The sequence below is a fragment of the Carlito syrichta genome, unplaced genomic scaffold (assembly GCF_000164805.1).
Source record: "Carlito syrichta isolate Samal-C Ts95f unplaced genomic scaffold, Tarsius_syrichta-2.0.1 Scaffold126448, whole genome shotgun sequence".
Taxonomy (NCBI): Eukaryota; Metazoa; Chordata; class Mammalia; order Primates; family Tarsiidae; genus Carlito; species Carlito syrichta.
The window spans coordinates 367,026-381,611 of record NW_007070544.1 but is presented as its reverse complement, the minus strand read 5'-3'; the positions used below and the strand labels follow the sequence as shown (position 1 = coordinate 381,611).

At 39.9% G+C, this 14,586-nt stretch overlaps 1 protein-coding gene across 3 annotated transcripts in view; it reads left to right on the top strand.

The window, feature by feature from the left end:
- The first annotated feature begins 12,413 nt into the window (after positions 1 to 12,413).
- Positions 12,414 to 14,586, top strand: part of ITGBL1 (integrin subunit beta like 1) — a 241,081-nt gene continuing 238,908 nt past the window's right edge. For 2 of the 3 annotated variants that reach the window (XM_008048628.2, XM_008048627.2), the window contains exons 1-2: positions 12,414 to 12,939; positions 13,861 to 14,078. In XM_008048628.2, coding sequence (XP_008046819.1) covers positions 12,842 to 12,939; positions 13,861 to 14,078 — 316 coding nt within the window. In that variant the 5' untranslated portion in view covers positions 12,414 to 12,841. The remainder of the gene's footprint in view (positions 12,940 to 13,860; positions 14,079 to 14,586) is intronic. The other variant, XM_008048629.2, reaches the window with a different exon arrangement.

The following is a 14,586-nucleotide window of genomic DNA, read 5'->3' as shown; positions in this document are numbered from 1 at the left end:
ACCTGCAAAAGTGGTGTTAGGAGCTTGGAAGAAAATTCGAGTGGTAGTAGCAGAGCAAGGGAGAGTGTTGACCAGGAGTGGTTGTGATGATTTAGGTGAGTTTAACAAAATTCTAGATGCTGGAATCAAAAATTGGCCAGCTATGAACACACACAAAGAAATTACCACCAAAAATATTTGGCTTCCTTTCTAGGTTGTTTTAGGTAAAACTGCATCCCCCACACATAATAACACAGAGGATAATGTTATATGGAAAGCACAGTCATATGATTCCAAGTTAAAAAGTGAATACTTGGACTCTCTGAAGCAGTTTTAGAAATATCTCAATTTATTTAATTTGTGTTTTCCATTTTGTTTATATATACTCATATACAAAAGCATAATGATGTTATGATAAACAACAAACCACATTTATGATGGTGGGTCCATTAAGGTTATGATATTGTTTCTATGGTATCTTTTTATGTTTATATATGCTTAGATGCACAAATGATTACTATTTTGTTATAATTGTCTACAGTATTTAATACAGTCCTGTGCTGTTCAGGTTTGCAGTCTAGGAGCAGTAGGCTATACCATACAGCCTAGGTGTTCGTAGGCTCTACCACCTAGGTCAGAATATATCCTTGTCATTAAGCAATGCATTATTGTAATTGTAATAGACAGATATGACTAAAAAAAATTTATATATATATATATTTTTTAGTTGGAGTCTCACTCTGTCGCTCAGACTGGAGTGCAGAGACCGCTCCTGGCCACCGCAGCCTCAACCTGCTGGGCTCCGGGGATCCTTTCGCCTCAGCCTTCCAAGTAGCTGGAATTATAGGCGCGCACTACCACACTCGGCTAATTTTTTGATTTATTGTAGAGATGAGGTCTTGCCAAGTTGCCTGGGTGGGTCTGGAACCCGCAGGCTCAGGCAACCCACTTACCTCAGCATGGGATTACAGGCTGAGCCACCAAGCCTGCCTAAATAAATATACTTCTAAGCAAACCTAAAATATCTCTTTTAACAAATGCAAATTTAAAGCCTAACTGATGAAAACACATGTCAGAATTTAGCTGACCACATTTTTGCCTTTCTTGGTGGAACATAAAATAATGACAGATCTCACAATGAATGATTACGTTTGATGAGTTATGGCATGGAAGTGATGGACACATTATAAGTTCTCAATGAAGGTACAAAGACTTGATTTTTTAAATTATTTTTTACTTCACCCATCTTAGATGGGAGAACTTAGATGGGAGAACTTAGATGAGTTGTTAAAAATAATTATTTGGAAGAACAATGAAAACTGAAATATAGAAATTAAGTTATTTAACTTTTAAAATTTTTCTATGTAACAGTTTTATCATTAATTGGGAGAAGTATATGCTCTCTACCTGTAGTCACATCCAATCAACTATAAATAGACCTACAAGACAGCTAATTAAAAAATGACAGTTACAAAGCAATGAATTGCTCCTCCTATTTTATTAAATAGTCTTCAGTATACTGGGATGCTGCTATGAATATTTAGGGTTTCAAGAATGACTGAATGTAAAGCTTCATTTGATTCTACAAAGCAATGGATTTGGGAGTTGAAATAACAAATGAACTTGGTGCTTGACCATGTCAACCAGAGCTTGAAAGGCAAGCATGATTTATGGTGTTGTGTGATCAAGAGAAAAGCAGAAGGTGCAAAGAGAAGGGTTGATTGCCTGAACTACCCATGGAGGAGGTAATGAGCTTCTGACTTTCCAAGAACAGGCTATGTTATGTCATTCCAGCTCCCACTCAAGCTACTGAGTTACTTCTCTTTTGGGTCTCTGGCTTTATCAATCCCTCTCTTTTTTCTTAGTGAAATTTAAATTATATCTTACTGTAATTTATCTAGATTGTTACCAGAGTTATATCAAATAAACATTTCTATGACTGAATTTCTTCTGTTTATGAAAATGAAAAAGTTTCACTGACAATTTTCATCCCAGCAAGACAATGTTTATGGCAAGTTGTCTAGTCAAAGCAATTACATCAAAGTCCATAAAATATCAGTTTTACAAGCTGGATATTATTATGGAAAAACAGCTCTAGTTTGGACTTTTATACTGTGGTTACCATTTCCAACATTTATTAGTGTCTCTGACAGCACACTCAGGATAAAGTCTCCTGACTCAAACATTAGCATATACAACCTGCTGACCATCTCTCTTCATCTAGGTAAATTCTCTTTAGTCTATTTTTTCTGATTTACACACAATGACTCTTATTTGCAGGTGAAAAAACAGTGGAAAAATGAAAATAGTAGAGAGCAGAGTGGTATACGCAAAAGTCCTAAGTAGTGCCATGATGAGGGAGTAGCAGAGTGGCCCATGGTCTTGAATGAAGCTTTAGTGGACCATGCTATGTTGTGGGGAAGGTCTTGGCACAGAGTTCAGATAAAAAATATACATGAACAAATAAAATATACCTTTAATTTCTGGAAACTATATAAAATAGCTCTATAGAAATGCCTGTTATCAGAAGACTAAATACTAATTCCATCACTTCTGACTCTAATATGTGTGCATATGTAAGTTTAATATATTTATACATATAATAGACTGGACTTGATGGCTCAACCTGTAATCCCGGCAATTTGGGAGGTTGAGGTGAGTGAATTGCCTGAGCCAGCGGGTTCAAGACCAGCCCAGGCAACTTGGTGAGACTTCATCTTTACAATCAATAAAAAATTAGCCAGGTATGGTAGTCCACACCTGTAGTTCTGGCTACTTGTAAGGCTGAGGGTGAAGGGTTGCTGGAGCCCAGCAGGTCGATGCTGGGGTGGCTGTGAGCATGCTACTGTGCTCCAGCCTGGGTGATGAAGTGAGACTCCAACTCAATAAATAAAAAAAAATATATTTATGCAAATAATAATTCTATTCTCTATCTTCATCATCATCTATATATCACCTATCTATTTATCTATTAACATCTTCCCATTCTCTATTTACTAATGGAAGACTTTGAACAAATGCATAGAGAAAATACAAACACAGAAGTTTAGCATTAGAGAGAATCAGTACTCCTTTCTAGAATGCACTGTGGAAACAAATTCAGCAGGTTCTGGAGCTTGTCCAAGGTCAGGCAGCCATTGAATGACAGAGCCAGCACCAGAATCCATCTCTGTTCTGAACAAACAGTTCAGTCTCCTGTCTACTTGTCTGCCTCAATTAAGTCTTCCTGGTTATTCATTAACAGCTGAACAACATTTTAAGAATCTAAGGTCTATTAGTTGGGATAAAATAATATTTAAATGATACATTTCTTTTGTCTTGAAGTAAATGAAAATGACTTCTAGATTTTTTTTCCTCTAACATTTCACTTTAGCATCAACTAGAACTGCAGAAATACTCAGAAGAGTGAAAGAATATTTCTCATCTCAGAGATTCCTAACATTTCCAGGTGTTTTTACTATGTGGGAGGGAAAAAATGTCCTCTGGTTTGTGCTAATATCTGGAAAAGATGTCAACTACACACCTTTTTTATTCCACAGCTCTGGCCCAGCTGAAAAGTTCTTCTTTTTCTTGGAAGTGAAAACTTATTTTTATTGCTGCCTGCGAATATTTAGCCTTCCTGAAAACTTTAGTGTGCCTTTTACTATTTGAAAACCTGGAAGGCGCCTTCGGCTGAAAATAATAGGGATTTTGAGTGAAATTGAGATCATTTTTTTAAACTTTAAATTTGACTCTAGGTGATTATAACAATTAGTGCCTCACATATATGGAGAGTTCAGTGAATGCTGTTAATTATATAAGTCTAGATTGGTTTTTTAAAAATTATTTCATAATAAATAGAATTTTCTTTTTGATTTTTATATTTTAGTTGCCTAACTTTATCTCATTACTGTGTGTTTATATTTTCCTTCCATTAAGCTTGAACTACCCTCTTTTAGTTCAAACTGTTGATTTTTTTTTCAAGGTATATCAATCTTTTAAAAGTCATTTATTGCTTATCATTTATTCATTCATTCTCTCAGCAAGTATTTGTTGAGGTTCTACTCCATGCAAGGTACTGGGATTACAGCAAAGAACAAGTGAGAAAAAGTCCCTGCTTTTATGGAATTTGCATTGAAATGGGGAGTGACAGATTATACACAAGTAGATAAATAAATGGGAACAATAATGTTAGTGCTATCAAGAAAATAAAACAGGATAAAGGGATACAGAACTCTGGTACGGGGGAGTGGCTTTAGATAGCGCGATCAGAGAAGCCCTCTCTGAGGAGGTGGTATTTGAGAAGCCAGTCAGTGCGTGATCTGGGAAAGAGGGATCCTCGCAAAGGAAGCACTCAGGCAAAAAAGAAACAAGCATAAAATATTCTAGAAACATTGGAGAACTAGACGAATGGTTGGAGAATAGTGAATAAGGGGAACAGTAATGTGAGATGAAGTTAAAGAGGAGCCACAACTGAATCATGCAAAGGTTTGTGAGACTTGGAAAGTAAGTAATCAATAGAAATTAATGTAGAAATGCAATAGTAGGAAGAAGAATGACTGAGAAAGAGGGAGAGAGGAAAGGGTGGAGGGAGGGAAAGAAGAGAGAAAAATAGCCTATAATCACAGCACTTTGGGAGGCCGAGATGAGGGGATTGCCTGAGCCTATGGGTTGGCGAGACCTCATTTCTACAATAAATGAAAAAATTGGCTGGACGTGGTAGCATATGCCTGTAGTTCTAGTTACTTGGAAGGCTAAGGTGGAAGGATTGCCTAAGCCCAGCAGGCTGAGGCTGTAGTGGCTGTGAGCGAGCCACTGCACTCCAGCTTGGCCAACAAGAGTGAGACTCCAACTCAAAAAAAAAAAGAAAAAAAAAGCGAAAAATGAAAAGAAGGAAAGAAAGAGGTGAAGGAAGGAGGTGAAGTGTTGCAAAAAGATACATACCTTGATTTTGTGAAGAAGTTACCAGGCAGTACCTAGAATTGAATTGGACAGGAATAGTCTGCCTTTTTTCCTTTTATAAGTATAGTTATAGCCAAAATATGTTGTACCTCTGAGATGATACTGATAATGTAATAGGTAAGGGGGGGTCAGAAAACAGAAACAAGTTCATGAGAAGAGAGGTATACATTTGAAACAGCTTTAATCAGTAATATATTGTATTCATGATGATTTATTTTTGAATTACTTCAGCATGTAGAGTGTGGTATATGTGTAAATACATTGACCCTTATTTGTGTCATGCTTTAGATATGCTTTATTAACGTAATGAATATCAGCTGATAAAGGATTGAGTTGAAGTGATGCTCTTGCATGAATAAGGTGTAAAAACCACCCAGCACATCCATGATGCCAGCTTTGAGGTGCATGAGGTCTGGAGGTTATGGATGGGTTCTGGCTCTCTTCACTAAAGGCCTTGACTACAAGTGATTTCCAATTTTGTAGGTGGAAAATGCCACTGAATATACTTCAGAAGATTCAGAGGGAAGATTCTACACAAAGTTCAGGTAGGTATACCAAAAGACAAAGAGACAGAGTGTTACTTTTCCAGATAGATTGTATGACCATTCTTGTGTACTTGCAGATAAATGTCTAAATGTTTGGTTACTTTAGATCTGAGACTCGCTTTCCTTGTGACATAACACTTGTCAGTGAGTTTGCAGAGCAGACTTACAGCTCTCCCTGGTTCATCTGTTGCTGCTAATATTATAACAGAACCTTCTGGATGACCAAATCAGTTTGTGTGATCAACTAAGTCAGTATTAAAAAACAAACAAACATGCAAACAACAGGATTTGTGGTAATTTTTTAAGATCTCCTAGTCTTGGGAAAATCTTTATCCATGCCACATTTTGATGGACAGTGAGAACTGCTGTCATTTTGGTTCACATTTACTTTCCTACAGCCTCAGACTAGTTTTTGAAGAAGCCTGAAAGAGGTCAAACTATCATATTCTCCTAAAGAAATGGCTGGAGAAGCTATAATAATAGTTTAATATCTCACAAAAAAACTTTCCTCTAAAGCCTGGATTACTTTAAAGTGAAAGGAAGGAGAGATTATGTTCACACAAGTCTTAATTAGAGAAAGGGTTTAGTTTAACAAAAACTTTGATCCCAGATGATGAATAGAAATGATGCAACAGGTGATTTAGGGACTGAGATCACTAATAATTTTCTACCAAATCTTGGGGAAATTTACTATCTCGTGCTTGCATTTCAGCCTCTGAAATGTAAGCAAAATGGGGATGCTTTGCACAGTGGGGTGCTGAAAACCTGGGTGTAAATTCAGAGTACGCGAGCAGGACCTGGTGAGAATAAGTTTCAACATAACTGGAATTTTCTTTATAGAAACTTCAACTATCAACTATCCACATTCACACCTACTGGATGCTTTTCTACGTATGTTCAGTTTTCTGAAAACTAATAATTAACAACTTGATGGAAATAAGAATGACACAGGCTATGCAGGGAAAGGGGTTGGATTATCTCTCACTGTTCTGAGTGCCCATTTTCACTTATTCTCTATTTACTTCCACACTGGCCTCTGCTGTGTCCAGTATTTCTAAGTCTAGTGCCTATAGTGTCAGTGGGGCTGAGAAAGAGGTAATTCCCTGTCTGAATGGGGCAGAGGTGGAGACCTGAGGTCAAATGGCTCCTGCAAAGGCATTTATACAATTTTCTTGTTCAACCTTGCATCTCACACATCTTGCCTTCACTTTTGGAGTCTTTTCTGCATTGTTAACATAAAACACGGGGATAGAGTTGTGCAGCTCTACAATTTCCAAATAATAGGGGCTCAAAAACGCCAATGCTGTTGGAGGAAGGGATTAGGAAACTGTCTTGAATCTGAATGATCAGGCTTAAGGAAGCTATTCCCTGATGCACAGGGCAATTCCCAGTTAGAGGTGCAGATGTGAGTAATTAGCAGCCAATATTGCCATCAGTTAGGGGCAGGTGCATGGACCCTAGAGTGAGGGTGGAACACCACAAAATTCATTATGGAGACAGTCAGAGTCCAAACACAAAGTATCTTGCATGAGTTTATAGAGTATTTGGACTTTATACTATAAAAATGGAAAGCTATTCAAATGTTTTCCAATAGGAAATGGATATTACATTTGTATACTAGAAAGATGTCCTAGGAAACAGGGCAAAAGTAGACACAAAAGGATGAGAATAGATGCAGTAAGATCAGTTGGAAGACTATGTCATAGTGTATGAGATATAAGAGGATGATTTGTAGTAAATGTGTTGGAAGGCTAGATTACTTGGAGATCAACTCATCGTGATTCGGAGATTTACTGGGCAATCCAGATTAATTGTAGAGAGGAACCAAAGATAACCCTATAGATTATATAAATAGGTAAAAATTCATTTAATTGACAAAAGTTGGGATTATAGAGCCAGGATCCAGTGTTATACGGATTCAAGTTGAATTCCAGTGTTATATGGATTCAATATAACTATTTCAACTTGGTAGGAATATTGTTTCTGAGTCACGGTAATATAATGATCTGAACATTTAAATCCTCTCGGTCACCTAGTAGATGCTCTCTTTATTTCACAGCTGCATACTAAGAAATGAAGGTGAATTCCTAGTGTTAATATCCTCCTTAAAAGTAGCAGTCACAAGATTCTGTTGTATTGTCTGGCATATATATAAATAATAATATATATAATATAATATAATTATATATATATACATATATATATACACAATTTAAAGGTACTCATAGTCTACGATAAAGGCCACAAATGTCATCTGACAACTGATACAGAATCCACTCTATCATCCTTTTTTGATGCATACATTTATTATTCATGTTGTATATCATTTTAGGTTAGTTTATTCATGACATAAATATATATTGAGTATATAATATGTATTGTATTGAGCACTATTTTAGATGATGGCAGAAAATGTGTGAAAGCCCAAGTTTATTTGGTAAACTAAGAGTAGTAAGGGAACATGACAGGAACTCTCATGATATTCTTGTGAACAAAATGAAGAAATAAGTTGAAATCAGGCAACTCAGTATATCAGTAAGTGGATGGATTACCTATTCAATATATGCTAGTTAAGGGATTGTTATTATCTTGAAGACAGGTCTTATATAAGCTTGGTCCTCAGATTAATTTTTTAAAAACTATTTCATCGATTATTTGGATAAAGGTACAGAAAGTGTGTTCATCATATCTACTTGTGGAAGGATGAAAGAAACACGAAATCAGCATTCATAATGATTTTTACTGTCTGGATAAAGATAAATATCCATTTGTGTTTGGGGGAAAATATACTTGTGAAAGCAACACAATTGGAGCAATGTGGCAGTCAAAAGCAAAAGCTAATGTGATCTTCAGTTTTATTAGCAGAAATATAGTATATGAATCAAGAATGCTGAAATACTGCTCTGTTCCACATGCATTAGACCACACCTATTTTAATGATCTCAGTTGTGTACATCATACTTTACAAAAGGCACCCACCTCAGGCAAAGCAATAACACTCGGGAAATCAGGGTATTGAAAGATTGGTTCTAATTCATAAGGAAAAGGTGAAGGAAATAAGAACAGTTATTATTAAGAAGTGTAAAATTATTTGGGGAATATGTGGACAGGTGATGGGACTGGAGAACACACTATGATATCGTCAAATATTTGAATCAAAGCTGGTGGCCAGGATATTATTTCAAATGGCCTCTTGGAGTAGACCTGGGACCAAGGGGTGACAACTTCAGAGCAGTTTTCAGAAAACAGGATGTGTTCCTCTTAGCTTTTGTTTCCTTACTAAGTCTTTTTAATTCTTTGGCAGGTGTGTTGTATGTTGTCAACAAATTTAATTTTGAACTAGATGACCTTAAAAAAATTCCCTTGAATACTGAAAATCTACCATTTTGTAATCTAAGGATTTAAGAACCACATTCAAGGACTAAGTTGTTTTCGACCTCTTTTTGGGTGCATAAATGCATAGGGTTCTCTCAGGCACCCTTCATTGTGCATCTGACCTAGTGGTCCATCTCCAGAGCCAGCCTGGAGTCTTCACAGTCAGAGGAAGGGAGAAATTCAGGGCCTTCCATGCAGCAAGTGTGTCCTTGAGGTCCTGTGAATTGGGACAGAGGAGGACGTAAGTATTTCCAAGGCATTTCATGCTTTGGCAGAAGATAAACCAAAGTTTGCTAAAGCAGTAAATGTAAAGCTATCTTTCATTTTGACAGTTTCTGTGGATCCAAGACTTTCTACTGAGTCACCAAGTCTGCTACAATATAACTATTTCAACTTGGTAGGAATATTGTTTCTGAGTCACGGTAATATAATGATCTGAACATTTAAATCCTCTCGGTCACCTAGTAGATGCTCTCTTTATTTCACAGCTGCATACTTCAATATATCAAAGATAATATTGCTCATTGAATTCTATACTGTATGAGAATACTACAGGTTGCAGAAGTCATTTTAATCCATAATAGAAATATCCAAACATCAGGTCCCTATTTCACAATGATTCTTTTTTTCCCTCAGAAAATATGCAAAAAGTAAACAGTCCATGACTCATTTATTAAAGCTTCCATATTTTCACTGCAAATTCCTGGTCAGCCTTTGGAAGTGATGCTTTCCTTCTACTATTTCCATATTCTTTGAGTTACTAAGGTTTCTAGATGTTGGCAGGAGAGTCTTTTCCTTTGTCCTCATGTATGATGCGTGGATAGAAAGAAATGTAAGTCCAGGCTGGGTGTGGTGGCTCATGCCTGTAATTTCAGCATTTTTGGAAGATGAGGTGGGAGGATTGCTTGAGCACAGGACCTCTAGACCAGCCTGGGCAACACGGCAAGACCTCAAATCTATGAAAATAAAAAAATAAAAAAATATAGCCAGGTGTGATGGCTTGTGTCTGTAGTTCCAGCAATGTGGGAGGCTGAGACGAAAGGATCACTTGAGCTCAAGGAGGTCGAGGCTGCAGTAAGTCATGAACATGCCATTACACTCCAGCCTGAGTGACAGAATGAGACCCTGACTCAAAAAAAGAAAAGAAAAGAAATGTAGCACTAGAACTTGTCCTAGGAGTGAATGGAATTAGCATTCTTATATCCAAGCACCCTTGAGCTTAACCTTGGGCCCTGTGCTTTGCAAAGATTCTCAAGCTTATTATGTACAAATAGATTTCTTGGGATATTACTCAAATATGCTTTGTGATTTGTGAGATCTGGAACTGCGTCCTGAGAACTTAAATTTCTTTCTTTTAAAAAAAGTATTTTTAGACAGGATCTGGCTCTGTTGCCCGGACTGGAGTACAGTGGTGCAATTATGTATTACTGCAGTCTCAAATTCCTGGGCTCAAGTACTCCTAGTGCCTAAGCCTCCCCAGTAGCTGCGACCTCAGGTGTGCATCACCATGCCTGGCTAATTTTGCTCTTTTTTTTTTTTTTGTAGAGATGATGTCTTGCTATGTTGCCCAGGGTGATCTCGGATTTTGGCTTTGTGATCCTCCTGCTTTAGTCTCCTGAGTAGCTGGGATCACAGGCGCTAGCCATTGGCTTGTTGCATTTCTAACAAGTTCCAAGATGATGCTGACTTTGCTGGTCCATGGACCACACATTGAAAACCACCAGTCTGGCAACTCCCATTGTGTCTCTCCTTCAGACAGACCCCCTCCCCACAGGATGAGTCGTTCATGTGACCCAGGGAACCTGTCAAGCCAGAGCCTCTGTCCTTCCTTATAAGCCACATTCTGTGTATCCAAGACTCCAGAATTCCCTGCCCAGACATCCTCCAATACCACTCCCAGGACTCTACTCACCGGTCTTAAGTTGTCCTCTTAACGCAAGACTCCTCCACCAATGTGTACATACCTTATCCAGGGGGTTGCCAAGGGTCAGCTATTTGGAGGAGGCATTGTTTTGTGGGCAGTGGTGGACATAGAGATGTGCCCCATGCAAAGCTCCTCCTATACATGGTGGAGACTAGGGTAGAAATAGAAAAGGGGTGGGCTGTGATGGGAGGACCTTTATTTGTCTTCTTGCTTCAGCAGACAAATGTTGGGGTGTTCTTGCCCTTAGATCTACTCATGCAAATGACAGGGAGAAATCTCATCCTGCTACAGTTCATCCCTGACTTTAAGAGTATGGAACACAAATAGTTCTTGGATGGTTCTCTTCCATAAGGAATCACTGCATCTAAAGCGTTTTTTTTTTTTTTTTTTTTTTTTTTTTTTGAGTTGGAGTCTCATTCTGTCACCCAGACTGGAGTGCAGTGGCTGCTCCCAGCCACCGCAGCCTCAACCTGCTGGGCTCCGGCGATCCTTCCGCCTCAGCCTTCTGAATAGCTGGAACTACAGGCACGCACTACCATGCCTGGCTCATTTTGATTTATTGTAGAGATGCGGTCTCGCTGCCCAGGCGGGTCTCGAACCCGCGGGCTCAGGCAATCCACTCAACTCAGCCTCCCAAAGGCGTGGGATTATAGGCTGAGCCACCGAGCCCAGCTTAAAGTGCTTTTCTTAGGGTGAAGGAAGAATGCTGCTTTTTCACCCCTACATATAACCCCCTACACACTTTTTGTCAGATAACTGCAAATGCAAGGAGCCGGTGGATTTCAGCTAAAACACCACTCTAACTTCCTGTGTGAATTTGAGCAAATCCATTGACTTCTTTTCTCTCAGTTTCTTTATCTTAAAAATGGGAATAGGAATGACTCCCTGGTCTAACTCACCTCCTTCTTTGCCACCCAATTTAACTATATTCTTTTTTCAGCCTGTAACCCAAACACCACCATCTTGGATTTGACCAAGTGCCTGCATCGAATCTGGAAGTAGCTTTTCACCTCACTCGCCACCATTTGTCCTTCTGTATTTGTGTTTTTGTTTTGATTAATGTCTCACTAGCCTCCTGGACTCTGGAAGATCAGGGACTATGTATTCTCAGTTTTCTGTTGTGTCCCTTCTATCTGACTCAGAGCCTGGCTTCTCATAGTTGCTAAATCCACGTGTGCTAAGTGACAAAGTGAATGTGCTGTTATTGTCACAACTAGAGAAAATAGACTAAATGACTGGGCACATAGTAGGTGCTTGGTGAGTGACATTGGTTACTTTTCAGTGCAGTTTACCCTAGAAATAAACATTTTGTGTCTTCACACTTGATACACGGCAGAGGATGGGGTGAATTTGGGACAACTGCGATTTGTACTGTCCAAGTCAAGGGGAAAAAAATGTAGTGTGATAAGCTACTGGCATGAACAACTGGAAGCATGACACACTTTTTTAAAGACTTAAGAAATAAAATACCCACAGTCTAAAAGCAAGAATAATAAATACAAGAAAAAGTTGTATTTTTCAGATTTGCTTGCACCCACACCCCATCCCCCAAAGAGTGCATCTTCTTAAAAAGCTTGTGGTGAAAGTAATTCCCTGCCCAAGTGTTCACACCGACTGTCACTGGCCTCACCCTTCCTTTTCACAACTTGGGGATTATTTTAATGGTCCCTTTAATATCAGCCAGTCCAAATAGTCTCTTGTCAAATATTTCTGGGGCCTGTACTTGAAGAAAGAAATGATTTTCTCAAATCTGTGAACAGGACACTTTTTTTTTTTAATGTCAAAATAAACCATCTGCTTATACAACTGTTTCTAATTACTTCCCTGCCTAGACTCTCCACCGAGGGGTTTGGCACCAGCACCCCGCCCATAGCAGCGCCGCTGCCCAAATCCTCCCAGGCAGCTCATCAAGGCAATTGCAACTCCGGCTGGAGCCCCGGACCTGCAAGCCTGGGTGTCCGTGGGTCCGTCTGCCTGGCCATCTGCTGGTGGGACCTCTCCCTCCTGCCGCCTCCCCCAGGGAGCCCCACCTTGCAGAAGTGCGGCTTGCCTGCCGGGAGCAGCCTAGGAGCTCAGCATGTGTCCGTCAGGCTTCAGGAACTTCTTGCTGCTGGCGTACTCCCTTCTCTTTGCTGGGCTGTCAGCTGTTCCTCAAAGCTTCTCGCCATCTCTGAGGTAAGTTTGGTTTGTTATTCTTTAAGACGGACCTGCCCTGCTTATGTGGCAGGGCTCTAACGTGCAGGATGGCTGCTCTAAGCCAAGAGGAGTTAGTAAGCTGGACATCGGATAAGCTGTTTTCAACCTGTTCCTTTTCCTTTCCTTATATCTACCCTGTGTGTTGCCTCATCTCTGTCTTTTGGAAAGACACGTTCCTTGAATAAAAATAATTTCCTCCTATGCAAATACAGAGCAGGAAGAACTTCTGCCATAAATTAAAGGTAGACTTATGGATACCTATGTGTTCTCACAGGCTAGCAAGGAGGATTTCTGTTTCCCAACAATACCAATATGAGATCTGTATTCCATTCTGAAAAAGACTTTAGCAATAGCTAAACTCAACTTTTTACAAGTAGAGTTCCTAAAGACTGTTTCATGCAAATTTTAAAAACATTATGGCCCGTGCTGTCATATGGATAACTCTTTCCATATATTCATCTCATCTTTGTCATCAAATAACTGCCTGCCCCCAGTCATCAGATGGCCATGGGGCGTTTTTAAAAGAGAACTGAGAAGTCAGCCTATGTCATACTTCGGATGACTTTGTATTTAATCTAAATGTGCATGTAAGATTCCGTGACATATCACCAAGGGACAGGGCTGGACCACCTTTGTCCAAGTGGAAGAAGGTCCTATGCTCAGAGGGGCAGGTATCCCCTCGGACATTCTGGGTCGTGGACATTTCTCAGCTGGGTGGTACCTATTTGGTTGGGACAAGACAGCTCTTCCAAAGCGCTCTTGGTGCAGGAGAAATATGGGCCTCAGGCTTCCTGTCTGTGGGGTTGTCTGTGTCCCTCTGGAGTGGATGTGTGTTTGGGGAGGTGTGGGCTCTGAGCAGAAGGGCCAGTGTCTGTGTCTGGTGTTTGTCCCCCCACGCAGGAGCTGGTCAGGCGCGGCCTGCAGGCTGTCCAGGGCGGAGTCGGAGCGCCGGTGCCGGGCACCTGGGCAGCCCCCGGGGAGTCCTCTGTGCCACGGCCGGGGCAGGTGCGACTGCGGGGTCTGCATCTGCCACGTGACCGAGCCAGGCACTTACTTCGGGCCCCTGTGCGAGTGCCACGAGTGGGTGTGTGAGACCTACGATGGGAGCACCTGTGCAGGTAAGCGGTGGCGCTCTTTCCTTGTGAGATCTGCACTCCCCTCTGGGACTTCTGCCACTTCATAGGGGAGTGAAGGGTGGGGACACATTCCCTCCAGGTAAACACCAAGTCAGTGATTGCCATCTGCCAAGGGCTTACTTTTGCTGGTTAATTCCGGCATCATGTATGACAATGCTTTTCTCCCCGCTAGAGTCCACATTTAAATGGAAATAATATCTGTAAGATTCATCACTTAATTTTAAATCTCACTTGTCTCTAAGTTTCTTTTTACAGACTAAATTCCCCAACGTCCTCACAAATGGAGTTAGTTTGCTGGGCTCTCCTACTGTCATCAAGAATGTTAATAATAATATTTGTAGATCATAAGTCTGTATTTTATTTTACCTAGGAAACACAGAGGGGATATTATTTTTCTCAATTCCAGGGGGCTATGCTGTTTCTTTGAACTCTTGTTGTACTTAGGATATAGTTCACAGGCAGGGGTGCGTATCAGAAAACTGGAACAAGG